Source organism: Myxine glutinosa, chromosome 4 (assembly GCF_964187855.1).
Source record: "Myxine glutinosa chromosome 4, kmMyxGlut1.1, whole genome shotgun sequence".
Taxonomy (NCBI): Eukaryota; Metazoa; Chordata; class Myxini; order Myxiniformes; family Myxinidae; genus Myxine; species Myxine glutinosa.
Window position 1 is genome coordinate 210881993 of NC_136264.1, and position 27026 is coordinate 210909018.

At 49.9% G+C, this 27026-nt stretch overlaps 1 protein-coding gene across 7 annotated transcripts in view; it reads right to left on the reverse strand.

Annotated features, from left to right (window-relative positions):
* Positions 1–27026, reverse strand: part of LOC137425676 (collagen alpha-3(VI) chain-like) — a 100729-nt gene that overhangs the window by 54799 nt on the left and 18904 nt on the right. For all 7 annotated transcript variants that reach the window (XM_078776971.1, XM_078776969.1, XM_078776968.1 and 4 more), the window contains exon 8: positions 1–57. This exon is cut by the window's left edge and continues 278 nt beyond it. In XM_078776971.1, coding sequence (XP_078633097.1) covers positions 1–57 — 57 coding nt within the window. The remainder of the gene's footprint in view (positions 58–27026) is intronic.

The following is a 27026-nucleotide window of genomic DNA, read 5'->3' on the forward strand; positions in this document are numbered from 1 at the left end:
CGTTATTTGATATGTCGAGGAGAAAAACCAAATCAGCTTGTTGGTGAATTTCACGGCCTGCAGAAAAAGAAAAAGGTCAACAAAACAAAAACAACTTTTACAAGTTTATGGCAGAAACTTTTAGTTTGGATAATAATGAGCTTCTATTTTTGGTGCCACTTCCTGAATATCTTTATTACGTAAACATAAAACATGGTCATGGGCAATGCATTATTATGGGGTTTGCCATTATGAAGAGCAAATTAAGGTAGGCTGGAAAGCATTCCAAAATTGGAAAAACGTGGGAATGAATAACATGGGAATTTTCAAGTTGAATAGATTTAGGTGGTGGTTTGTGCGCAGCCTGTGGCTGCTGGTTACATCATTTTCTGGGGGCACAGCTGATGCAGTTGATGCAGTACCCCCCATTGCTAGTCATCTGGATACTCATTTTGCTGACCTCGGAGGGATGACAGGCTGAGTAAACCCACCTGGTGTTAATTCAACGGAATGGCAGGGGATCAAACTCATGACCCTAAGATCTCAAACATCTCAAGCCAGCCACCTTAACCGTTAAGCTATCACCAGGTTTAATAGATTTGAGTACAGAGCCTTAATGTGGTGAGAGAGGCTTTCGGGCTAAGAGACAGACTTAAGTGGGTGAAGCAAATTAAGGGGACGATGGAGACATAAGCTATGCAGGGGCGGATCCAGGGGGGGGAGGGGGTGCGCACCCCCCCCCCCTCCTTCGATCCAGGATGAGGGCGCAGGCGGTGCGAATCTGCTGAACCAGGGAAGAACACAAGGAACTGCAGAAACGTCCAAGAACGCACGTAAGGCCGTTTCTGACGATCAATTTTTTAAAATTTCCTGGGGGAGGGCCCCCAGACCCCCCTTTACCCCCCCCTCAACACTATAGTTTCATGCACCCCCCCCTGTCTTTACATTCCCGGATCCGCCCCTGAGCAGGTAAGAGAGACTTTGGAGTATGGGAATTTAAGAAAAAAACGAGATCACCTTTTGGGATTGAGAGATGAAAGAGGGTGGGAGACTTAATAATGGGCGATAGTGAAACTTGTGGGCAAGAGAAAAGCAAATTATGGGGGTGAGGAAGACTTAAAGTCGGTGAGACCAGGGATGCTTCAGGGGTGAGGAAGACTTTTAGTAAAGCAGTTAGACCTGGGATATTTAAGGAGCCAGAAGAGTAAAAAGGCTGAGATACAGATTTGAAGGTGGAGATATATGCAGCGTCTATGTTGTGTTGTGTTGTTTTGTGTTGTCTTGTCTCGTCAATGAACTACTTTCTCAAACTTTTGTGAAATCCTACCAAACTTCTGGTATGCACATATCTCTCCCGTCGGTATGTCCGAAGAGTATTTTTTTTGAAAAAATTCCCAATTCTTTTTTTTGGGGGGGGATTTTTTCGGGAAAACTTTTTTTTTTCACGTTACGTTTTCAACTTCAATTGTTTATAAAATGTGATATCACGTATATTACAAATACATTTGTGCAAAATAATATTGTTTGAATTATGATTGGTTTAAACCATGACAAAACGGCAACTCGGGTACAGTCATTTATCAATATATCTACACATCTGGGCAGTGTCTGTGTTGTCACTTAACACCTCCCTCAAACTTTTGTTTCCGTGGTTGTGAATATAATATATATATGAATGATCGTTTTAAGGCCATTTTCCCCGCTAGAGCGAGGGTTAGCCTTGCGGGCCCCATGACAATCATGGTTCCCTGTTTGAGGCAATGCTTTTATGGCCGGATGCCCTTCCTGACGCCAGACCCTTGGTCACGCTCTTACGATGCGCAGGGATACGCTGTACCTATTTTAAATCGGGGTACACACCGTGATCATTCATCCCAGCAAGCTGGTACTCAATTTGCCGACCTCGGAAGGATGACAGGCTGAGTCAACCCCCCTGGCGTTAATTCAGCGATCGACCGGGATTCGAACCCAGGATCCGAGGATCCCAAGCCGGCACCCTAACCGCTAAGCCAACACCAGGCTCCTCAAATGGTGTTTTTGTGAAGTGGTTTTAATAACGTTGTGGTAGTTTTGAATCACGTGGTGGTGAGGTATTTTGAATTATGTGGTGGTGAGGTGTTTTTAAATGACGTGGTGGTGAGGTGTTTTTAAATCACATGGTGTTGAGGTGTTTTGAATTACGTGGTGGTGAGGTGTTTTGAATTTCGTGGTGGTGATGTATTTGTAATTACGTGGTGGTGAGGTGTTTTGAATTACGTGGTGGTGAGGTATTTATAATTACGTGGTGGTGAGGTATTTATAATTACGTGGTCGTGAGGTATTTATAATTACGTGGTGGTGAGGTATTTATAATTACGTGGTGGTGAGGTATTTATAATTAGGTGGTGGTGAGGTATTTATAATTACGTGGTGGTGAGGTGTTTTGAATTACGTGGTGGTGAGGTGTTTTGAATTACGTGGTGGTGAGGTGTTTTGAATTAGTTGGTGATTAGGTGTTTTGAATTACTTGGTGGTGAGGTGTTTTTAAATGACGTGGTGGTGAGGTGTTTTTAATTTAGTAGCTGTGAGGTGTTTTTATTACGTGTTTTATGGCTGTGAGGTGTTTTGAATTACGTGGTGGTGAGGTGTTTTGAATTACGTGGTGGTGAGGTGTTTTGAATTACGTGGTGGTGAGGTGCTTTGAATTACGTGGTGGTGAGGTGTTTTGAATTACGTGGTGGTGAGGTGTTTTGAATTACGTGGTGGTGAGGTGCTTTGAATTACGTGGTGGTGAGGTGTTTTGAATTACGTGGTGGTGAGGTGTTTTGAATTACCTGGTGGTGAGGTGTTTTGAATTACTTGGTGGTGAGGTGTTTTGAATTACTTGGTGGTGAGGTGTTTTGAATTACTTGGTGGTGAGGTGTTTTGAATTACGTGGTGGTGAGGTGTAATCGTCCCAAACTTCCAGTCTGCACCTACCCTTCCCCAATGTGTGTGCTGAGGGGTTCTTTCTTGAAAAAAAACATTCAACCTAAATCTTCAACCTAAATTGCCTTTAAAAATGTAATATCACAAACACAACAAATACATTTGTGCAAAATAATTGTTTGTATTATGATTGTTGAAAATCATGATAACACAGCGACTCAGGTACAGTCATTATCCTCAGCTAAAATAAGCCTGTTCCTCAGTAACGACTATTGGTGAGGCAAGCGCAGCGAGCCGAACCAAGCTAGTGTATATATATATATATATATATATATATATATATATATATATATATATATATATATATATATATATATATATATATATATATATACATATATACATATATATATATATATATATATATATATATATATATATATATATATATATATATATATATATATATATATATATATACATATATATATATATATATATATATATATATATATATACATATATATATATATATACACTAGCGGGGTCACCCGTGGGAATCCCACGGGCATGGATGTGTGTGACATTTCGACATATTGAGTTATATGCTGCACATTCATTTTTACAAAATGGTTACTGGCAAGTCATCAGATCCAGAAATGGTGTGAATTTAGTTATTTCACATAATATGTGACCCCTCACTCCTCTCCACCTGACACTCTCCTGTCTCCACCTGACACTCTCCTGTCTCCACCTGACACTCTCCTCTCTCCACCTAGCACTCCTCTCCTCTCCAAACCCTCACATCCCTCTCCTTTCCAATCCCTCACCTCTCCAATCCCTCACACTCCTCTCCTCTCCAATCCTTCACACGCCTCTCCAATCGCGCCTCACACTCCTCTCCAATCGCGCCTCACACTCCTCTCCAATCGCGCCTCACACTCCTCTCCAATCGTGCCTCACACTCCTCTCCAATCGTGCCTCACACTCCCCTCCAATCACTCCTCTCCAATCGTGCCTCACACTCCTCTCCAATCATGCCTCACACTCCTCTCCAATCGTGCCTCACACTCCTCTCCAATCGCACCTCACACTCCTCTCCAATCGCGCCTCACTCGCCTCTCCAATCGGCTTTCCCCGTCTCGTTTCTCTCCTTTTTCTCCCGTCTCGTTCTTTTTCTTGCTCCAAATCGGCCCGTCGGAATCGGAAATCGGCCCGTCTCGCCCGTCGGCCCGTCGGAATCGGAAATCGGCCCGTCTTGCTTTTGTGCTTGTGCGTAAATAAATTGTGTTCATGACACCATTTCTGGTGTTGGGCTAGCGGCTAGGGTGCCGGCTTAGGATCCTGGGTTCGAATCTCGGTCGATCGCCGAATTAATGCCAGGGGGGTTGACTCAGCCTGTCATCCTTCCGAGGTCGGCTAATTGAGTACCAGTTCACTGGTAATTCCCTGTTTGTCGTTGAAGGCGGCAAAAAGGGTTGGCGTCAGGAAGGGCATCCGGCCGTAAAACATTGCTTCAAAAAGGGGACAAAAAAACAACAACTACCACGGTCCCCGAAAAGGCCAACCCCCGCTTTGCGGGGAAAAATGGCCTCTAAACGGTGGTTTTTACACCATTTCTGGATCTGATGACTTGCCAGTAACCATTTTGTAAAAATGAATGTGCAGCATCTAACTCAATATGTCGAAATGTCACACACATCCATGCCCGTGGGATTCCCACGGGTGACCCCGCAAGTTTGCATTGACGTTCGTCGATGGACTCGTTCGCCCGTCTCATTCGTTTTCTTGCTGCATCCTGTTCAAGTCTGCGTTCTTCATCGATCGTCTCATTCATTTTGGAAATAGAAGTTTCCACGCAGCGCATGAATTGTCACGATCCTCAAGAGGAATTTGTCTCGTAATCATCAAATGATAAATGGCAAGTAAATTATATTGTGGAAAATTAAAGATTTCAAATAAACCTATTTAAAGTGTATTCGCACATAACTAATTTTAAAAAACGAAGAAATATCTCTCGGTAATTTCCTGAAACATATTTTACTTCCGGCTAATAATGTTGAATTAAATAAAAACGAAGAAATATATGTCGGCATCATTGTTGACGTTTTTGTGACGACTGTCATCAAACGAAAAAGTAATATATCTTAACGGAAAAGCAAAAGCGAATTTTTAATATATATCGACACGTTGCCGTCGGTGTCATGTTGGGCGGTGTATGATACACCATGACGCGATTTTTAAAAATATATCTCTGCATTTTCCCGCGTGTGTGGAATGTTCTCAATTATTGCTGACACCGAGTCCAAAACCATCGATAAAAATGAAATCATATGGTGAGTTAGATTGGAGATAAAGGCGTGAGAGAGACTCAATGGCCTTGAAGTTGAAGTTACAGGCGTTTGAGAATTCATTTCGTTCTATAAACGGCAACTTTCATTGGATTTCCTTCCCGTTTTTTTTCAACCGAGTCGAAAACTATGTTAGCGACTGTGAAAAATGAAATGATATATCGAATTTTTAATATGTATCGACACGTTGCCGTCGGTGTCATGTTAGGCGGTGTATGATACACCATGACGCGATTTAAAAAAATATATCTCTGCATTTTCCCGCGTGTGTGGAATGTTTGTGGAAAATTAAAGATTTCAAATAAACCTATTTAAAGTGTATGCGCACATAACTAATAAAAAAAATGAAGAAATATCTCTCGGTAATTTCCTGAAACATATTTTACTTCCGGCTAATATGTTGAATGAAATAAAAACGAAGAAATATATGTCGGCATCATTGTTGACGTTTTTGTGACGACTATCATCAAACGAAATAGTAATATATCATAACGGAAAAGCAAAAGCGAATTTTTAATATATATCGACACATTGCCGGCGGTGTCATGTTGGGCGGTGTATGATACACCATGACGCGATTTTAAAAAATATATCTCTGCATTTTCCCGCGTGTGTGGATTGTTCTCAATTATTGCTGACACCGAGTCTAAAAGTAAAACCATCGATAAAAATGAAATCATATGGTGAGTTAGATTGAAGATAAAGGCGTGAGAGAGACTCAATGGCCTTGAAGTTACAGGCCTTTGAGAATTCATTTCGTTCTATAAACGGCAACTTTCATCGGATTTTCTTCCCGTTTTTTTTCAACCGAGTCTAAAACTATGTTAGCGACTGTGAAAAATGAAATGATTTATCGAATTTGATTTGAAATAAAACTGGGGGAGAGCAAGACACCACGGGCCTACAAAACAGGACTCAAAGCTATGCGAGTTAATAAAATGGTGGATATTTGTTTATAGCCACTCCCAGAATGGGTGGAGCTATGGGTGGAGCTACTCTGCAAACCGAGTAAGCCACACCCCGGACAGACACCCAACAGATAGACAGACAGACAGACAGACAGAATCATCTATGGCTATTATAATATATATATATATATATATATACATATACATATATATATATATATATATATATATATATGTATGTATATATATGTATGTATGTATATATATGTATGTATATATATGTATGTATATATATGTATGTATATATATATATATATATATATATATATATATATATATATATATATATATATATATATATATATATATATATATATTGTTGCGGATATGAGGATTGTATGTTTTTGATTGTGTGTATTGTATTGGAAATTGCTGTGTAACATTGTTGATTATGGCCCCTCCTGCCTCCAGAGTTGTGTAAAGGTAAAAAGGGCGTCCCGGTAGTTAATTCCATGAAACACCACATTGAAGGACACGATAAAACCCTTGTTCAGTAGCTTATATCTTTATTATGTGTTTTAGAGTAAGGCCTTGTCTTCCAGTAACATGACACTCCATTGCACCAAGTAAAAGAGATAGATTCCCTTCATTCCCATTCCCAAAAACCTCCATTTCCCCGTTCGTAATGTCCAAGCCTCAAATTGGCAATTACATCCCCTCCAATTGCCGCCATTGACCACGAGGCAGGGTTGGGGAAGAAAGGCGGGTCCCCACCTCGTCATAGAGGGGAGGAGTGAGTCAGCCCCACTCAACCAACCACGAACAAGGCGTTGGACTTGGAGAGGGTGTGGCGAGAAACATCAAGGAGGTTCGCGAAGGTTGAGGGGCGGTGCCTATATAACCCGCCGCGGGACGTTCCCCAAAGAGAGTTGCAAAAAGGTCCAAGGCTGAGCTGCGTGGTGAGGTACAAAAGAGAGAGCTGGGTTGTGAGGTCCAAGAGAGAGAAAGAAGATACACCAGAGATACGGCAGATGAGTCCAGCCCCGTTTCAACCAGCCGTGTGAAGCCCTGACGGGGCAGCGAGTGACCCTGCCGGCGTGCGCTGTAAAGCCGAATACAAGGAGCTGCCGGCTCCTCGCTTCCCGCCCAGAGTGGACCTGCTCGCTGTGCCCTGTGATCCCACCTGCTCATCCCTCCAAACGATTCCTACCCTTCCATCCTTTTGCGTACGTGAGTTTGTTTTGTTTGTTCTGTCATGGGTATTTAATTAAGCTTGTATAAGGAATTCACTGTGTCTCTAAAAGCTTCTGTATATTATTTTCTTATCTTTCCTTCTCCTTGGTTATTTTGAGCCTGTAAATAGTAAATAAATGTAGTAGTATTTTCAACCTTTGTTTCATCTTTTTATTCCTTTTCTTCACATCCGTCGTCTTTGTCTTTTCCCTGATTGAATAGCTGTGGCGCGATACGGCCAACGTCTGGGTGAATCGGGTGAGTCGGGAAAACTGTTAGGTCGCGGGGCCTCCGCTCGGCAAACAACATCCTTAACCGCGAACCGTAACAATTTGTGTCTGGGTGTGAGATCCGAGGCCCGAACCAAATTTTTAAAAACATGTAGGAAAAAATTTGGTCAAAATTTAGAGCGGCCGAAATTTGTGTTGTTTTAAAGCAAAACCCGAATTTTGAAATCGCGCCATGGCTGGTCAAGGCAACGGGATGTCGGTGGGAGAGATAAACGGGGTAGAATCGACCCAGGACCTCGGGGAAATGTATGTGGATGAAAGAGAGGAGGAGAACATTGGCAATGTGGTTGAGGGGGCATCAGGCGCACAAAATGGTGCTCTCGCGCACGTGGTTGAGGGGGCCACGGCCGCGGAACCAATGGGCGTGGTCCAAATGCAAGCCTTCATGGCGCAATTCACCGAGATGCTGAGAATAGAGGGGGAGAAATGGAGAAACCAAATTGAAGCAACAACGAACGGAATGAGGGCCGATAGGGAGGAAAGGGAGCAGAGGGACAGAGACCGCATGGTGGGCGAGAGGGTCCCAAGGGTGCACGAGGAGGTAACGCGGGTCGAGAAGCGCCGGTTGAACGAAGTTGAGAAAAGCACGGGTACAATGACAGGGGTAGAAATCGCGACCCGGGGTTTGGAAAAGCCGGCGACCGCTGAGGTAGAGGAGGGTGTTTTATTAAAGCCAGCGGTCGTCGAGGTGAATAAAGAAAAAGCAGTGCTGGGAATTAAAATTGAAGAGATGACGGAGGTAGCCCGGGAATTGCAGGGAGAAATGGAAAATGTGCAAAGTCCCTGCTCAAATCATGATGATGTGCTCACTACCAAATAAAGAGTTTGCAGGTGCGCGTGGAGAAAAGGATCCCCCAGGTGAGTCGTGCTGTATATTGTGCGGGTAGATTTTGCAGGAGGATGTTTAACGACAAAAGAATTGTCGCGCGATGGGGATCAAGGAAGCACCCGGGCGTTGGTGAAGGGTCGCGTGTGGAAAAAAAGTGTGCGTCAAGGGGTGAGCGTGTTACGAAGCGCGAGTGTGATACCGAGTGCGAGCGAGAATGCACGTCGGGGTGTACGGAGTGTGACACAAGGAGTGAGAGCAATACGTGTGCGTCAAGGGGTGAGCGTGTTACGAAGCGCGAGTGTGATACCGAGTGCGAGCGAGAATGCACGTCGGGGTGTACGGAGTGTGACACAAGGAGTGAGAGCAATACGTGTGCGTCAAGGGGTGAGCGTGTTACAAAGCGCGAGTGTGATGCCGAGTGCGAGCGAGAATGCACGTCGGGGTGTACGGAGTGTGACACAAGGAGTGAGAGCAATACGTGTGCGTCAAGGGGTGAGCGTGTTACGAAGCGCGAGTGTGATACCGAGTGCGAGCGAGAATGCACGTCGGGGTGTACGGAGTGTGACACAAGGAGTGAGAGCGATACGGAGTGTACGTGCGAGGGTGAGAGTGACCCGGAGAGTGAGTTGGTGGTGGAGCGGGTGCGAGAATGCACGCTTGGAATGGTTGAGGGTGTGCGAGGAAGCACACCTGAGTTGGTCATGGCGTGGGTGTGGGAGAGCCCATGTGAGCGCGTTAGTGGGTGGATGCAAGGGTGCACGCCCATGTTGAGTGGTACGGAGTACGTACCGAGGGAGAGTGCGCAAGACGGTGCGCGAGGTGTGTTAAGGGAGTGTGCGAACGGCGAGTGTGCAAACAGCGAGTGTGCGAGAGAGGGGTGGTGTGTAACGGGGAGAGCGTTGGTGGAATGTACGGACGGCGTTGTAGCACCGAGCTCGGTGAGGGTGAAAGGGGTAGCGTATGCGTGTGAGCATGCAGGTGAAGCATCGACGGTAACCGGGTTAGCGGTTAGAGCGACGGATAGCCGATGCGAGCACTCGGTGCGAGGAGCCCTTTGTTGGATGTGAGGCCCGGTGCGGATCGAAGCTGCGTCGTTTCTCTTCGTAGCGTCGTTGCCGATTCGGGCTTGGCCCTGCCCTGCACGGTCGAGTCCGGGCCTTGGCGGGCGAGGCGACCGGTACGGTTCAAGGGCGAGTGGGAGGAAGCGGCACGGTGCCCCCTCGTGGGGACGGGGTTCCGACCGGGGGAGATTGAGCCATCAGGCCCGGGACCGCAAGGTACCGTGCCGAGATGGTGCGTGGAATCTCGGCCCGACCAAACCACCTCCCTTGAACCGAAAGCCGGACGGATTCAACCTGCAGGTGACCAAACCACCCGAATTCATTGCTCGGCTTTGCGAAGCCGAGTTTAATGATGTCATGACGCACCGAGGCTAGGATATAGCGGACTGTGATGATGATGATGATAGTGATAGTGATTTGATACGAAATTTAGAATAGTGGGTAGAATTGGCAGTAATTGGAAAATTTTTGATTTGTGGAAATTGGACGAGCAACATTAATAGTAAGAGATGCCCCATGTGATGGGATGGCCAATCCACCATCTCTCACAACGGGGGCAAAGGAGCACTAGATTTATGGGGTTTGGCAGTGAAAACTAGCCCGGGAGGGTTAGGATATAATGATAGGGACCTAGAAGATGACCTTAGGTAACGTTAAGGTTAGGTAGTGACTGATACCTGTAGTGGGGACGCAGGTAGATTAGGGTGGATGATAATGACGTGGTATGTGCTTAGTTTAAAGGGAAGACGGGGAGCACTCAGTTAGCAGGGCAACAGGTAGTTTAGATGATGCCGTGTGAGTGTTGGAGGTGTATTCAGAAGTGTATTGTGAAAAGTGTGTGAGGAACAGGTGTGATTGCACAGGTGTGCAACTGAACAGGTGTATGGAGCAGTGTTTGAGTGAGTGATGGTGATGAGTATTGTGCTGACCAAATGGTCCAGGAAGGAAGGAGGGTGCAGGTGGCACCATGTGTGATTGCACAGGTGTGCAACAACAGGTGTATGGAGAATGGTTGTGTGAAATACATGGAATGTGGAATACATGGAGTGTGGGATATATGGAGTATTGGAATGGATGGTCGTGGAGTGAGTATGGTGGAAACTATGGAGTGGAGTGGATGGTGCGAAGGTGTAAATGGGGGAAGGATGGACCCCCATCACGAATACCCGGGGAGGGTAGTGTAAGTGTTAGGTAGAGGGTATAGGTAAATTGTGGTTGGATATTGGCATCTGTGGTGCGGGTGAGAGAATGGTATTTGGATGGGTGCATTAGAGTTGTGGAAATGGCTGGGCGTGTAGCCTGTTAGTGTGTGTAGTTGGTTTGGGCACTCCACCACTGTGAGGATGTCGGCCAGGTGAGGCCGCAGGTGGGCTCTGGGAGCCGGTAGTTGTGGATGGGGCCCGAGGATCTGGAGGACGGACCCGGGTAGCCCAGTGCCAGAGGGCACCGAGGGGTGACAGAGCCAGGAGGGGCCTTCCCCAGTTAGTTAGGTTAGGGTGAGGAGCTAGGTAAGCTCGGGTGGCAACTGCAGTGGTGGAGGTGTGCAGGTGGGTAGACCTGCTGGGAGAGCTACACGCCCCAGCCCAGAAATTGTGCAAGGGCACCGGGAGATGAATCGGGGGAGTGAGACCCCAAATTGAGAAGCACCACAGTTTGGTCAATGGGAATTGGTTTTTAGAACCCATAGTGTAAGTTGGCCAATGGATTGGCAGGGAAAGACCCCGGGTAGAGTAAAGTGTGTTAAAGTCATTTAGAGGATAGTTAGGATTGAAGTCTCCTCGCACCATCTGCATCCACTCACCTGAGGTGACAGGTACTCCACACCATGCCAGGTTGTTTTGATTATTTTTTATGTGCAAATGTTTTGGATTGTGAGACGCATCATGACATGGGTGTGACATTGTGCTTTGTTGTTCCATCTCTTCCTCCTTATGAGGATTGATGATGAATTGGGTGATGGTAAATTGTGGATAGAGGGATTGTGGGGACGAATTTGGAATAGAGGAAATATGGGAAGACGTGACGATAGCGACGGATTGGTAAATGAGTAGATTTTTGTAAATATGGGGTAGGGGCAAGGGTAGTGTAGGTGACAGGGGGGGGGGGGTGACGTACGGTACGGACGAGCTTTCTCACTTCGCTCTCCGTACGCATTTCGCCTTGCATTGCCTTTGTTGATGTGTACCCTTGTGACCTTACCCCTCGCTCATCTGTCTTCCCCCCTTTTGTCTCCCACATGACCTGTGCGCCATTGGGCGCCGAGGGGAGCGTGCATGAGTCCGCCATTGTGCGCCCGGAACTCCCAGAACCAGCTGTCTGCATCGATGCACCACATTATGGACAACATGTCTGTGGCCGAGCACCACTTATGGACCCCATGGGTTGGGGCGTGGCCCATCTGCTGGAACCGGCCATGAGGGCCCGAAATCTTGCTGGCGGACCTTAGCCACAGGGCACCGATGCCCCACAGGTGAACCACACTAGTCGGCCCTGTGGGCCATAAATAAAATAAATAAACAGGGACACGTTTGGGCAAGTTTTATTGCAAATAGGCCGCCAGTAAGAAAATGAAAGAAAGACAACATCTGGAAGAAATAATAATAGCCAGCAGAGGGAGCCGAAGAGCAAGAGACCACCTGCAGGGTTTGGGGTTGTTGATTTATTTTTATTGATGAACTATGATGACTGGGCACCGATTGGTGCTTGAGGGTGTATTGGTGCATTTTTGGGTGCTTTCATGGTGCGTCGATGCAGAGCAGACTGTCTCCCCCCCAGAAAGAACAATCACAGGTCCGGGGTTGAGTTTTGTAAATAAAATAGCGTCACTGTAAATAATGCTCCACACCGTCAGTGTATAGTTTGAAGACCATTCCGCAATTCGGTTAACTGTGGGCGTGAGTCTGTTAGGCAGGGTGCAATGGAGCAGCGGGACACATTTATCTATGTTTTAGAATTGTCGCACTCAGGGTCAGGTTAAAAGTAGAGGGAACTACACCTACGTGTCACACTAACTTAAAGTTATAGGCCCGGAACGTGCCTAAGAGGAGGAGGGTGCAGTGTTGCGTATATGAGGATTGTATGTTTTTGATTGTGTGTATTGTATTGGAAATTGCTGTGTAACATTGTTGATTATGTCCACTCCTGCCTCCAGAGTTGTGTAAAGGCAAAAAGGGCGTCCAGGTAGTTAATTCCATGAAACACCACATTGAAGGACACGATAAAACCCTTGTTCAGTAGCTTATATCTTTATTATGTGTTTTAGAGTAAGGCCTTGTCTTCCAGTAACATGACACTCCATTGCACCAAGTAAAAGAGATAGATTCCTTCATTCCCATTCCCAAAAACCTCCATTTCCCCGTTCGTAATGGCCAAGCCTCAAATTGGCAATTACATCCCCTCCAATTGCCGCCATTGACCACGAGGCAGGGTTGGGGAAGAAAGGCGGGTCCCCACCTCGTCATAGAGGGGAGGAGTGAGTCAGCCCCACTCAACCAACCACGAACAAGGGGTTGGACTTGGAGAGGGTGTGGCGAGAAACATCAAGGAGGTTCGCGAAGGTTGAGGGGCGGGGCCTATATAACCCGCCGCGGGACGTTCCCCAAAGAGAGTTGCAAAAAGGTCCAAGGCTGAGCTGCGTGGTGAGGTACAAAAGAGAGAGCTGGGTTGTGAGGTCCAAGAGAGAGAAAGAAGATACACCAGAGATACGGCAGATGAGTCCAGCCCCGTTTCAACCAGCCGCGTGAAGCCCTGACGGGGCAGCGAGTGACCCTGCCGGCGTGCGCTGTAAAGCCGAATACAAGGAGCTGCCGGCTCCTCGCTTCCCGCCCGGAGTGGACCTGCTCGCTGTGCCCTGTGATCCCACCTGCTCATCCCTCCAAACGATTCCTACCCTTCCATCCTTTTGCGTACGTGAGTTTGTTTTGTTTGTTCTGTCATGGGTATTTAATTAAGCTTGTATAAGGAATTCACTGTGTCTCTAAAAGCTTCTGTATATTATTTTCTTATCTTTCCTTCTCCTTGGTTATTTTGAGCCTGTAAATAGTAAATAAATGTAGTAGTATTTTCAACCTTTGTTTCGTCTTTTTATTCCTTTTCTTCACAAATCCATCGTCTTTGTCTTTTCCCTGATTGAATAGCTGTGGCGCGATACGGCCAACGTCTGGGTGAATCGGGTGAGTCGGGAAAACTGTTAGGTCGCGGGGCCTCCGCTCGGCAAACAACATCCTTAACCGCGAACCGTAACAATATATATATTGTTACGGAACCCGACGTCGGCCTATGGTTCCCCTTTGAGGGGGGATTAGTCCCCTCGCTTGTCACTGACCGACATGGTCCCTGAAGCTGCACCGCGACCTCCGGAAAGGCCGGTGAGCAGCTTCGTTCGTGACCGCGGATAAGATGTTAATTTGCCGAGCGGATGGCAGCCGCGGCCCGAACCGTTAACAAAGACTAACCCGATTCCTTAACATTGGCCAAATCGTGCCGCAGGTATTCAATGGGGAAAAGACAAAGACGACGGATGTGAAGAAGAAGAAGACAAGAGGTAGGAAATACGAATATGATTTATTATTACTATTTACAACCAAAAGAAACCAAGGAGCAGGAAGGATAATAAAATAAAGGCAGAAAGAGGGACGGACCAGAAGGACACAGTGAAACTTAGCTTACCTATTACAGTCTTACTTAGAAACCCAAGGAGAAGACAAAAGACAGACTACGATCACACTTACACGACTGGGGAATGGAGGCAGGAATGACTGGAAGGAGGAATGGGAAGGTTCAGCTGGGGCAGATGGTTCGGGCTTGATCCCGCACAGGACGTCGGGCTGGACCTCGACGGTCACCGATGCCACCGATCCTGGTTCCCGCGGGGTAACGGGTCGAAGCTGCCTGGTGGAGCCCACACTGCCTGGTGGAGTCAACGCTGCTTGTGGAGCCAAAACTGCTGGTGGAGCCAAAACTGCTTCTCTGGCTCACCTCAGGACGTGTCTCCCTTCTCTCTCCGAGGGCTCGTCTCGACTCATCTGCCGTCTCTGGCGCAACTCTCGGTGGGGGCTGATGCAACGGGTTTTATAACCCCGCCCTCTTGAGCCATACCCACTCATTCTTGGTTGGTCGTTGGGGCTTCCTGGCTCCACCTCTTGATGACGATGGGCGGGCCACGCCCTTCTTCTCCGAGTTGGAGCACATGGGCAATGGCGGCGAATGCAGTTGGCAGTAGAGGCTTTGGGAATGGGGCTTTGGGAATGAAAATGAAAGGGGATCTACCTTATTTCACTTGGTGCAATGGAGAATGTCAACTAGTGGGAACAGAGCCTTAACCTACACAAGAAACTCATTTTGCAATAAATGTTCGTTTCCCATAAATCGTACACTTTCAAAAATCCAATCTCACCCCTCCCCTCCAAATCTTCCCCATAACCCCTCCCCTCCAAATCTTCCCCATCACCCCTCCCCTCCAAATCTTCCCCATCACCCATCCCTTTCAAATCTCCCCCCTTGCCCCCTCCCTCCTAAACTACCCCCTCACCCCTCCCCGCCAAGACGCCCCCTCGCCCCTCCCCTCCTAGACTCCTGCCTCACCCCTCCCCTCCAAATCTCCCCCATATCCCATCCCTTTCAAATCCCTCGCCTTGTCCCTTCCCTCCCAAACTCCCCCCTCACCCCTCCCCTTCAAATCTCCCCACCCTCATTGCTTCTCAATTTCCCCCCTCTCACTCCCCCTCCTCAAAGCGTCCTCCCCGCTTCTTCCCCCTTCAAACTCTCACCTCCATCTCCCCCAACCTTCTGCCTCGCTCTTACCCCTCCTCAAATAACACCTCATTGTGGCTCACCCAATCACCATCAAACCTTTTGTCCGCCCCATCCTTCCCTTTCTCCGAGCTATTCTGAAATCTCTGACACACCTTCAACAGCTCTCCCTACCTCTTCCACCTCTTCCACATCTTACCCTACCCCTCCTCCCCCCTGTTCTGTATCTGATGCTCCCCCTTCCTCTTCATTAACGGTATGGACCTCAAACATCCGGGGCCTTCGTTCAAACTTAACTGATCTCTCCATACAGGTTGCTTCTGTCAAACCAGACGTGATCTGTTTAACAGAAACTTTCCTCCTTTATGATGTCTCTGATTCCATAGTATCTCTCCCGGGCTACTCCCTCCTCCGGTATGATAGACCTGAGCCTCGTCCTGGAGGCGGGGTTGCTATCTTTATCAAAAACTCTCTTCCTCACTCGCCCTGCACTGCACTCTCTCCACCTCACCCCCAGGAATACCTCTGGCTACGGCTTCCCCTTCGCTCCCACCTCTTGTTCATATGTGTGTTGTACCGTCCACCAAACAGTGATGACTCCATCTACATCTCGCTGTCTGATGATATGGACCAACTTCTATCTACTCATCCCAACTCTCTCTTCCTCATATGTGGTGATTTCAACTGTCATCATGCCAGTTGGCTGGGTGTGGGTACCTCTCTCACCAGCCATGGCTCCTCAGCAAAGGACTTCTGCGACTCACTGGGACTGACACAATCTGTCAATTTCCCGACCCGGATCTCAGTCAACGGAACATCTTCTCTTCTGGACTTGGTTATGACTAACTTCCCTGAAAATGTCTGCTGCTCTTCTTCTGCTCCGATCGGATCATCTGATCATGTCCTTGTTAAAGTGGACATCTCTCTGACCATCCTCAGGGAGCCTGCTCAGCGTCGACGAGTCTGGCATTTCACTCAGGCCAACTGGCACGGTCTTCAAGCAGCCATCAATCATCTGGACTGGTCTCCCATCTCTACCACCTCTGACATCAACTCATCCTGGGAATTCTTCCAAAGTAAATTGCTCTCTCTCATGCACAGATTTATCCCATCTCGTCTTCAGTTGTCATACCCTTCCTCCCGTCCATGGTACACGGAATCTTGTGGTGAGGCTGTTGCCCAGAAACAACTTGCCTTCGTCTCCTGGAAAGCAAATCCAACGGAAGGAAATCTCATTTCCTTTCACAAAGCCCGAAACAAGTGTGTGTCCACCCTCAGGAGAGCCAGGAAAGAATATCTCTCCGTTCTCAAGACCGAACTCTCTTATCTGTCTCCCTCTTCCAAATCCTGGTGGCGTCTGGTCAAATCCGTTTCTGGTGTTTGTTCCCCCTCCATCCCCTCCCTTACCTCAAACGGCTACACAGCTGACTCCGCACGTGAAAAAGCTGAATGCCTCAACTCTGTGTTTGCCTCTAAATCTTGTGTACCAAACCCATCCCTCTCTGTACCCACCATACCCAGTCGTACCCTGCTGCTCCTGGACTCCGTGTCCTTTCCTCCTGACAAGGTGGAAAAGTTTCTGTCAACCCTCGACTCTGATTCTGCAACTGGACCCGACGGCATCAGCCCACGGGTCCTAAAATCCTGCTCTGCTGCTCTATCTCACCCTCTCTCTGTTCTCTTCACCCTCTCTTTTGCTCAAGGTCAACTGCCATCTGCTTGGAAATCAGCCAACATCACCGCTTTGCACAAAAAAGGTGCAAAAACAGATCCTAGCAACTACAGACCAATCAGCCTTCTCCCAATTATCAGCAAAGTCATGGAATCCATCATTGCTTCTGATATGAAATCTTTCCTCTTCTCCAATGGCTTGATCTCTGATCATCAATTTGGTTTCAGACCAGGTCACTCTACTCTGGACATGCTGCTTCTGCTGTCTCAACAATGGATGGAGGTCCTCAATGCCAAACAGGAAATTAGAGCTGTCTCCCTCGACATATCACGTGCCTTCGACACGGTCTGGCACCCCGCTCTGCTCACCAAACTCTCCTCCTTTGGTATCCATGGAAATCTCCACGCATGGCTGGCGGACTTCCTCTCTAGTCGTCGTCAACGTGTGGCCCTGAATGGGTTTCTCTCATCTCCTCTTCCTGTTCAGGCTGGAGTTCCCCAAGGCAGTGTTCTGGGCCCCGTGCTTTTTCTGGTCTTCATCAATGATCTCTCTGACTCTCTCGAAAATCCTCTCTATCTCTTTGCTGATGACTCCACTCTCTGCCGCTCCATTCCTCTTCCCTCAGATCGGCAGTCTGCTGCCTCCTCACTCTCTGAAGACCTGGACAAAATCACAGACTGGTCAAACAAGTGGAACATGTCTTTCAATCCTGACAAATCTCACACTCTTACTATGTCTCTCCGAAAAGATCGACTGGACAACCCTCCCATCTACTTTCTCAACAATCCTCTCCAAGAAGTTCTGTCGCTCAAGATTTTGGGTCTCACTATCTGCCATGATCTTTCTTGGGAAAACCACATTTCCAAGCTGGCCTCCAAAGCCAGTCGCCGACTGGGCATCCTCCGTCGTGCGAAGTCCTTCCTCGGCACACCTGAGCTCCTCACCACATACAAGGCTTTCATCCGCAGCTCAATGGAATACTGTTCTCCCCTATGGGCCGGTGCTCCTGCCTCACACCTAGCTCGGCTTCACGCTGTTGAAACCAAAGCTTTCAGAATTATTGGAATCTCCCGCGATGAAGCTATCTCTGAGGGCCTTTCACTCACTCACCGCAGGCAGGTAGGTGGTCTTTCTGTCTTCTACCGACTCCTCTCCGGCCTTGCACCCCCAGCTCTCTCTGTGCTCTGTCCCCCAAATATTCCTACAGGTCGCACAAGATCTGCCAGCAACCCTCTGATGGTTAAACTGCCGAAATCTCGGCTCTCCGCTCACCTTCACTCTTTCATTCCTCTTTTCTCCCGCCTCTGGAACAAACTACCTCACTCCCTTCAATCCCACTCCTCCCTCCAGGTCTTTAAAACAGCTGTTCACCACCATCTCTTATCTTCCCCCATCCAAAACCTTGATCTTTTCTACCCCCGCTAATTCACCCCAGATCCACCTTGTTTGAAATTCCAACTTCTTTCCTGGAAGTCCTGGCAGTGTCCATATGTTTTATACCTCTCCCACCTCCCCCTTCCCATGCCCCCCCCCCCAAAGCCCTCGCCCTCTCTCAGATCTCTCGATGTCTCCATGTCTCTCGGTCCCTGCTCTCAAATGTTGTGTTTGTGTCCTTCCCCCTCTCCCCCCATCTTGTCTACCGCTCCCTATGTTATATGTTTTATGTGTCGGTTTGTCTTTCTGTGTGATTAATGTTCGCTCTTTCACGAGCCTCGATCTTGTATACAAAAAAAAAAAAAAAAAAAAAAAAAAAAAAAAAATCTATGATTGGCTAACGTGATGGTATATGACCTAATTAAGGGACGCCCTTTTGAACTTTATACACAACTGGAGGAAGGAGGGTGATATTTTACAATGTACTACACAACAAAAAAAACATAATTCTCATATCCACAACACTGCACCCTCCTCCTCTTAGGCACGTCCCGGGCCTATTACCTTTACTTTTAGTGTGGCACGTAGGTGTAGTTCCCTCTACATTTAACCTGACCCTGAGTGTGACAGTTTTAAAACACAAATAAATATGTCCCGCTGCTCCATTGCACCCTGCCTAACAGATTTACGCCCACAGCTAACCGAATTGCGGAATTGTCTTCAAACTATACATTTACGATGGGGGAGTATTATTTACAGTTGACGCTACTTTTATTTACAATACGAAACCCAGGACCTGTGATTGTTCTTTTGGGGGGGGGGGAGGGGGGGGGGGAAGACAGTCTGCCCTGCATCGACACACCAGAAAGCACCCAAAACGCACCAAAGCACCCTCAAGCACCAATCGGTGCACAGTCACCACAGTTCAATAATAAAAATAACCAAACAAACCCTGCTGGTGGTCTCTTGCTCTTCGGGTCCCTCTGCTGGCTAGTGTCGTTTTTCCAGTTGTTGTCATCTTCTTTGCTGGCGGCCTATTTGGACATAAAACTTGCACAAAACGTGTCCGTTTTTATTTATTTATGGCCCACAGGGCCGACTAGGGGGTGGTTCACCTGTGGGGCATCGGTGCCCTGTGACCAAGGTCCGCCAGCAAGATCTCAGGCCTTCATGGCCGGTTCCAGCAGAGGGGCCATGCCCCAACCCATGGGGTCCACAAGTGGTGCTCAGCCACAGACATGTGGTCCATACGTGGTGCATCGATGCAGACAGCTGTGGTTGCGAGAGTTTCGGGCGCACAATGGCGGACTCACGCACGCTGCCGTCGGCGCCCAGTGGCGCACAGTCCTCGTGTGGGAGACAAGGGGGGTGGGGGGGGGGAAAGACAGGTGAGCGAGGGGTAAGGTCACAAGGGTACACAGCAATAAAGGCAATGCAAGACGAGGTGCGTACGGAGAGCGAAGTGAGAAAGCTCGTCCCCCCTACCGTACGTCGTCACCCCCCCCCTCCCCCCCCCCCCCCCCCCCCCCGTCACCTACTCTACCCTTGCCCTTACCCCATATTTACAACAATCTACACATTTACAAATTCGTCACTAATGTCTCGTCTTCCCCATATTTCCCCTATATCAAATTCGTCTTCACTCCCACTAATCCAAAATTTGCCATCACCCAATTCATCATCAATCCTCATAAGGAGGGAGAGATGGAACAACAGCACAATGTCACACCCACGTCATGATGCGTCTCACATTCCAAACATCTGCACAAAATAATAAAAACATGGCATGGTGTGGAGGTACGTCATCCCAGGTGAGTGGATGTTGATGGTGCGAGGAGATTCTCAATCCTAACTATCCTCTAAATGACATTGACACCCTTTACACTACCCGGGGTCTTTCCCTGCCAAACCATTGGCCATCTTACTCTATGCGGTTTTAAGAACCAAATTCCCATTGACCAAACTGTGGTGCTTCCTCAATTTGGGGTCTCACTCCCCCGATGCAACTCCCTGTGCCCTTGCACAATTTCAGGACTGGGGTGTGTGGCTCTCCCAGCAGGCCTACCCACCTGCACACCTCCACCACTGCAGTTGCCACCCGAGCTTACCTGCTCCTCACCCTAACCTATCTAACTGGGGAAGGCCCCTCCTGGCTCTGTCACCCCTCGGTGCCCTCTGGCACTGGGCTACCCGGGTCCGTCCTCCGGATCCTCGGGCCCCATCCACAACTTTACCGGCTCCCAGAGCCCACCTGCGGCCTCACCTGGCCGACATCCTCACAGTGGTGGAGTGGTCAACCAACTACACACACTAACAGGCCACACGCCCAGCCATTTCCACGTCACTAATGCACCCATCTAACCATCATTCTTCCACCACACACCACAGATGCCAATATCCAACCACAATTTATCTACTCCCTCTACCTAACTCTTAAACTACCCTCCCCGGGTATTCGTGATAGGGGTCCGCTTTTCCCCCATTCACACCTTCGCACCATCCACTCTACTCCACAGTTTCCACCATACTCACTCCACGGCCATCCATTCCATACTCCATATATTCCATACTCCATGTATTTCACACAACCATTCTCCATTCACCTGCAGTTGCACACCTGTGCAATCTCACCTGGTGCCACCTGCACCCTCCTTCCTTCCTGGACCATTTGGTCAACACAGCACACATCACCATCACTCACTCACACACTGCTCCATACACCTGTTCAGTTGCACACCTGTGCAATCTCATCCACTCAACACAATGTCACTCATCTCTCACTTCTCACAATACGCTGCTGAGTACACTTTCAACACTCACACGGCATCATCTTATCTAACTACTCCCCTCTGGAACTTCCGCTTCCCAGTCGCCCCTTTAAACTATTGCGCTCCCCCGTCATTATTATCCAACTAATATACCTGCGTCCCCACTACAGGTATTGGTGTCACTACCTAACCTTACCGTTACCTATGGTCATCTTCTCTAGATCCCTACACACGATATCCTAACCCTCCCGGGCTAGTTTTCACTGCCATAAACCCCATAGCTATTGCTCCTTTGCCCCCCGTTGTGAGGGATGGCAGAGTTGCCATCCCACCACATCGGGCATCTCTCACTACCATCCCCCCCCAGTCCTCTGACACTACGAGTCCCCGTCGCAAGAGGTACTGGGTCCTGCCTCGGCATCTAGAGCCGAGGCGATCCACGAGGGCGCCTGCTCGCCGGCATAAGGTCTTATCCGGTCGGCATGGACGATCCGAGGGAGGGCCCGTGGCCCCATTTTGATCTTAACGACCACGTCACAGACTTGTGACAGGACGACTCCCGGGCCTTGCCAGGGGGAGGTGAGTTTTGGGCACCTACCCTTCCGCCTCCGGGGATTAAAGAACCAAATCTTCATCACCCGGAGCGTACTGACTCCCCTGGCTCCGGTCGTCGTACCTGCGCTTCATCTTGGCCCCCGCCAGATGGAGCTGGCGGCGGGCGAAGGCGTGGACCCTCTCCATGCCTTCCTCCAGGTGACGTGCGTAATCCTCCCTCGGCGGGATATCTGTGGTGTCTGGCACGGGACCGCATAGCAAGTCGGCGGGAGCCCGCAACTCCCGCCCATACATAAGCAACGCTGGACTGCATGCGGTGGCTCCGTGCTGGCTGGTTCGGTAGGCCATCAACAAGTACGGGAGATGTTCGTCCCAGTCATCCTGGCGGGTGGTGGTGAACAATGCCAGTTGTTGGATCAATGTTCGATTGAATCTTTCCACCATCCCGTCAGATTGTGGCCGCAAGGGCGTGGTCCTGGTTTATCGAATTGACAGGAGTCTGCACACATCGTTTTTTTTGTTTGTTTTTTTGTTTTTTTGTATACAAGATCGAGGCTCGTGAAAGAGCGAAAATCTTTTAGCAATTGGCTTTCAAAATTTCGACCCTGATCGGTGTGCAGCTCCTGTGGAATCCCGTGCCGACATACAAATCCTTCCACGAAGGCCTGCGCTACAACCCCGGCTTCTTGGTTGGGGAGGGCGTAGGCCTCTGGCCACTTCGTAAAATAGTCCATTACAACGAGGATATACTTATTACCTTGGCGGGTGCGGGGCAGCGGTCCTAGAATATCCATAGCCACCCGCTCAAGGGGGGCCCCCACCTGGTGTAATTGAAGGGGGGCCCTCATCCTCCGTGCTGGTCCCTTTTTGGCAGAACAGGCGTCGCATCTCCGACACCAGTCGTGTATGTCGCGCCCCATATTCACCCAATAGAACCTCCGGCGGACCCGAGATATTGTCTTTGTCCTGCCCAAATGGCCGCCGGAGCGGATACCATGCACCTGTTGTAATATGACGGTCTTAAATTTGTCAGGGACTATCACCAGCCAGGAAGTTCTCTCAGAGGGAACCTCCACCCACTTGCGATACAAGATGTTATCCTTCAATTCCAGGGTCTGCCACTGAGCCCAATACGCCTTTGTTTGCGCCCCGAGGGGGGTGACCTCTTCCCCCTTTGGTCTTTGCCCCAATCTGACCCATTTGAACACCGACCCCAAAACGGGATCCTCCTGCTGGGCCGTGCTCCACGCCAAAGTTCCAAATTCTTCCTCCGCGGTTAGTGGCAAAATTGGCCCTCTCACCCGGGTTGCCCGGACGACGAGAATCGGGGCAGAATCGCCCAATTGCTCCCTCTCCTCGTGTCTCGCACAAAATTTGCAGTTTTCCCCCAGACAAGGACGCCGAGAGAGTGCGTCTGCATTACCATGGGCCTTCCCGGCCCTATGGGTCACATCAAAATCGTACTGCTGCAACTTTTCCAACCACCTTGCAATTTGGCCCTCCGGTTCCTTGAACCGAAGGAGCCATTGCAAGGAGGAATGGTCAGTTCGAACCGAAAATTTCCGCCCGTACAGGTACAGGTGGAAATGGTTCATGGCAGCCAGCATAGCCAATAACTCTTTGCGAGTAACATAAATAATTTCGTTCGGGCCTACTTAAGGCCCGACTATAATAACCAATCACTCTCTCCACACCCTCCTGTGTCTGAGACAAAACTGCGCCCAATCCTTCCTGGCTCACATCCGTGTCCGGGGTAAATGTCCCGTCGCTAGTGGGGTAAGCTAGAAGGGGTGCGGATGTTAAACACCCCTTCAATTTTTGGAAGGCCTCGTGGCACTCCCTTGTCCAATTAAATTGCGTCCCCTTCTCCGTAAGCCGGTGGAGGGGACGGGCCAACTCCGCAAATTTCGCCACAAAACGCCGGTAGTAGGAGCAGAGTCCCAAAAATCCCCGCACCTCCTTGATGGTATGTGTTGCGGGCCACTCCTCTACCGCTTTAATTTTGTCTGGGTCCGTTTTTACCCCCTCGCGGCCGATCACGTGACCTAGATAGGCCACCTCTCTTGCAAACAAGGTGCACTTACTCGGGTTCAGCTTCAACCCTGCCTGTTTGAGGCACCCGAACACCTGGTCCAAATTAGCTAACGCCTGGGGGAATGTTTTGGCATGTACTAGGACGTCATCCAGGTATACCAGGCATGATTGCCATGGCATGCCGCCTAGCACATGCTCCATTAATCTCTCAAAGGTGGCGGGGGCGTTACACAAACCAAACGGCATCACAGTAAACTGATACAGCCCCTTACCTGTGGAAAATGCCGTTTTCTCCTTCCCTGCCCGATCCATCTCCACCTGCCAATACCCACTCTTGAGGTCCAAAGTTGTGAACCAATTTGAGCCCGCAACGGCATCGAGGGTGTCATCAATTCTTGGCAGGGGGTTCTTGGCATCAATATGAGTCCTTGAGTGTCACGTTGTTTAGCTGGCGATAGTCCACGCAGAACCGCGTGGTCCCATCCTTCTTTTTGACCAGCACAACAGGTGACATCCAAGGACTTCCCGAGGGCTCGATCATGCCTGCGTCGAGCATTTTTTCAACCTGCTCGTCAGCTTCCGCCCTCTTGCTCCATGGGAGCCGTCGGGCGGCCTGACGAATAGGCCGGGCCTCACCGGTGTGGATCTGATGTTTCACCAGGCCCGTACGTCCAATATCCTCGGTGGACAAGGAGAAGAGGTCCAAATGGGACCCAACCAGTTTGTGTAAGGCCTCCCTCTGGGTACCTCCCAACTCTACACTACTACGATTTACCATCTCGCAAATGGGATCGGGCCAATTCCTACTACTTATTGAAGGCTCCCCCTGGGGCCGGCTCGGCTGGACGTTCTCGCCCCTCACTAACGCGACTTCTCTAACTGGGGTGCAGCCAGCTACCTTCGTGCCCCTCACTATAGTGCGTGGTTCTGTACTAATATTAATTACTCGGACGGCCACCACCGGCCCGTCCGTCTTTACAAGGGTGCGGCCCACGATTAAACCAGGTATGGATCGCGCTGCCACCGGTTCGACCAGGCCGCAGGACTCCTGCCATGTCGGGCGAGCTGACCATCGGGCCGGCACTATGGCCTCGGCCCCCGGAGGGATGGTCACGGCCTCAGGAGCCTCCAGCTCCACCCTCTCGGCCGTGCTCACCCCCTCCAATGGTAGCTCTTCCACTCCCCATTGCAGGATCCCCCGGCTCAAGTCGATTTTACAACCGCTGGCAGTCAACAAATCCAACCCTATTAAGCATGGGTCGCACACCTCCGCCACCCAAACCTCTATCTCTCTCTTTACCGATCCCAACTTGAGGGTTACAAAACCACGCCCTATGATCGGAGCCGTTGCCCCGGTAGCCAACTGCAAACTATGATTTTCCAGACGCTGGATTTTACCCCAGCCGTCTGCACTCGAATTAAGGATCACGGGGCTGATGATCGTGGCGCTGGCTCCCGTGTCCACAACGGCATCTACCCCCACGCCGGCAATTTTGCATCGAATTGTTAAACTACCTGCTCCAATTTGGCCACAATGAATGACCTGTCGCGTCAATGAGGGCTCCTCTCCATCCCCTACTGCCGAACACCGCCCTGCATGCCCGGCACGTTCTAGTTTCCCGGGTCCTGGCGGGGAGGTGTCTGAGGTCGGCTAGGCCGATCGATACGGGGCGGAGTTGAGGGCATCAGCGGGCGGGGACCGTCCCGGCACGGAGCTCGACACTCCCACGCACGGTGACCCAGCCGAGCACAGTTATAGCACCTCACCTGGTAAGGTGCTTGCCTCCGGTATTCCAAATTTCCCCCCCTGTACGTCCGAATTGGGGTACTCTGTCGTGGACTACCGGGTGCCACCGCTGGAGCTGCCTGCCATGGTCCAGGTCCCGCTAGGCGCCGAGGTGCCACCAGCCTCCGAACCATGCTCTCCAGGTCAGGGCCCCCCACCGCGGGCCCTACCTGACGCACCGCCACTGCGTGGCGCTCGCCTCCCAGGGCCAGGGGCCTCGCTGCTTCCCAACGGGCTGCAGCGTCGGCCGCCTAACTCATGGTCTGCGGGCGCCACATGGCGAGCTGTTGTCGGAGCTCCAGATCCGTAAGGGCCTGGATAAAGTGATCCAGCACCAGGCTTTCCTGTGAACTCGCTGCCATGTCCGCGTGTGCGATTCCGACTGCGCGGCGAATGTCATGGGCAAGTTCCCCGATGGTCTCCTGGGGCTTGCGTTTTCACTGAGCTAGCTGCGCTTTAACAAGCTCGCTTTGCTGTTCAATTCCGAAACGATTAATTAAAGCCGCACGGAGAGCTGACAGGGTGAGAGCACCCGGTGGTAAAGCTGTCAGCACCTCCGCCGCCGCACCGCGCAGTGCCCCCACCAGGTGTACTCCACCTTCGTCCGGATTCCAACCATTGCCTCGGCACACGTACTCAAACTGCGCCAGGTACGCCCTCGAATCACTCTTGCCGTCATACGGCGCGAGTGGGACCTTGTGGGCGGCCGAAGGCCGGACCCCGCGCGTCACTCCTTGCGGGATCAACGCGGGACCAAACCGTTCGGGCTCCCACAGTGCGCTATTCCCGGGGGGCTCCCGCGCATCCCCCGTCCCTCCAAACACTACCCCTCTTGGTGTCGATGCCTGGGTCGCCCTTCCGCAACCCGCTACCCACTCCATACCCGCACACCCTTGCTCACCAGCACCCCCCTCACTCCCCACAGCCAGACCTCCTTGCACACCTCCTCTTTCCATACACTCCGGACCAGTCATACACCTCGCCATTGGTCCCTCACGAACACCCGGGTCTACACCACCCCCCAAGCCAACTGAATCTCCCCTCACACCATATACATTTCCGCGTATATCATCACTCACCTCGGTACCTCGTCGTCGCACCTCCTCTGCCACCTGCAAACTCTTTATTTGGTTAGTGAGCACATATCATGATTTGAACACAGACCTTGCACATACTCCATCACTTCCTCCCTTATCTCCTTTTTAGTTTCCCTCCGTCTCTTCTTAATTTCACTCACCCCCTCTTCCACTTCCTCTAATTTTTCCTTTACCTCTTTCATTTCCCGGTGCGCCCCCTCAATTTCGTCCTCTAAGGCCACCTTGACCGTTTCTATGTGCCTCCTCACCTCCCGGTCCTTCGTCTCCTTTACTTCTGTCACCTCGTCCAACCTCTTCGTCAACCCCTCATGTACCATCTGACATTCCTTCTTTGTCGCTATTAACTCATTTTTAATGTCCTTTTGTGTCGCTTTTAACCCCCCGATTATTGCAGTGTTCTTTTCCACTTGGTCCACTAGTTCCTTTTGTCC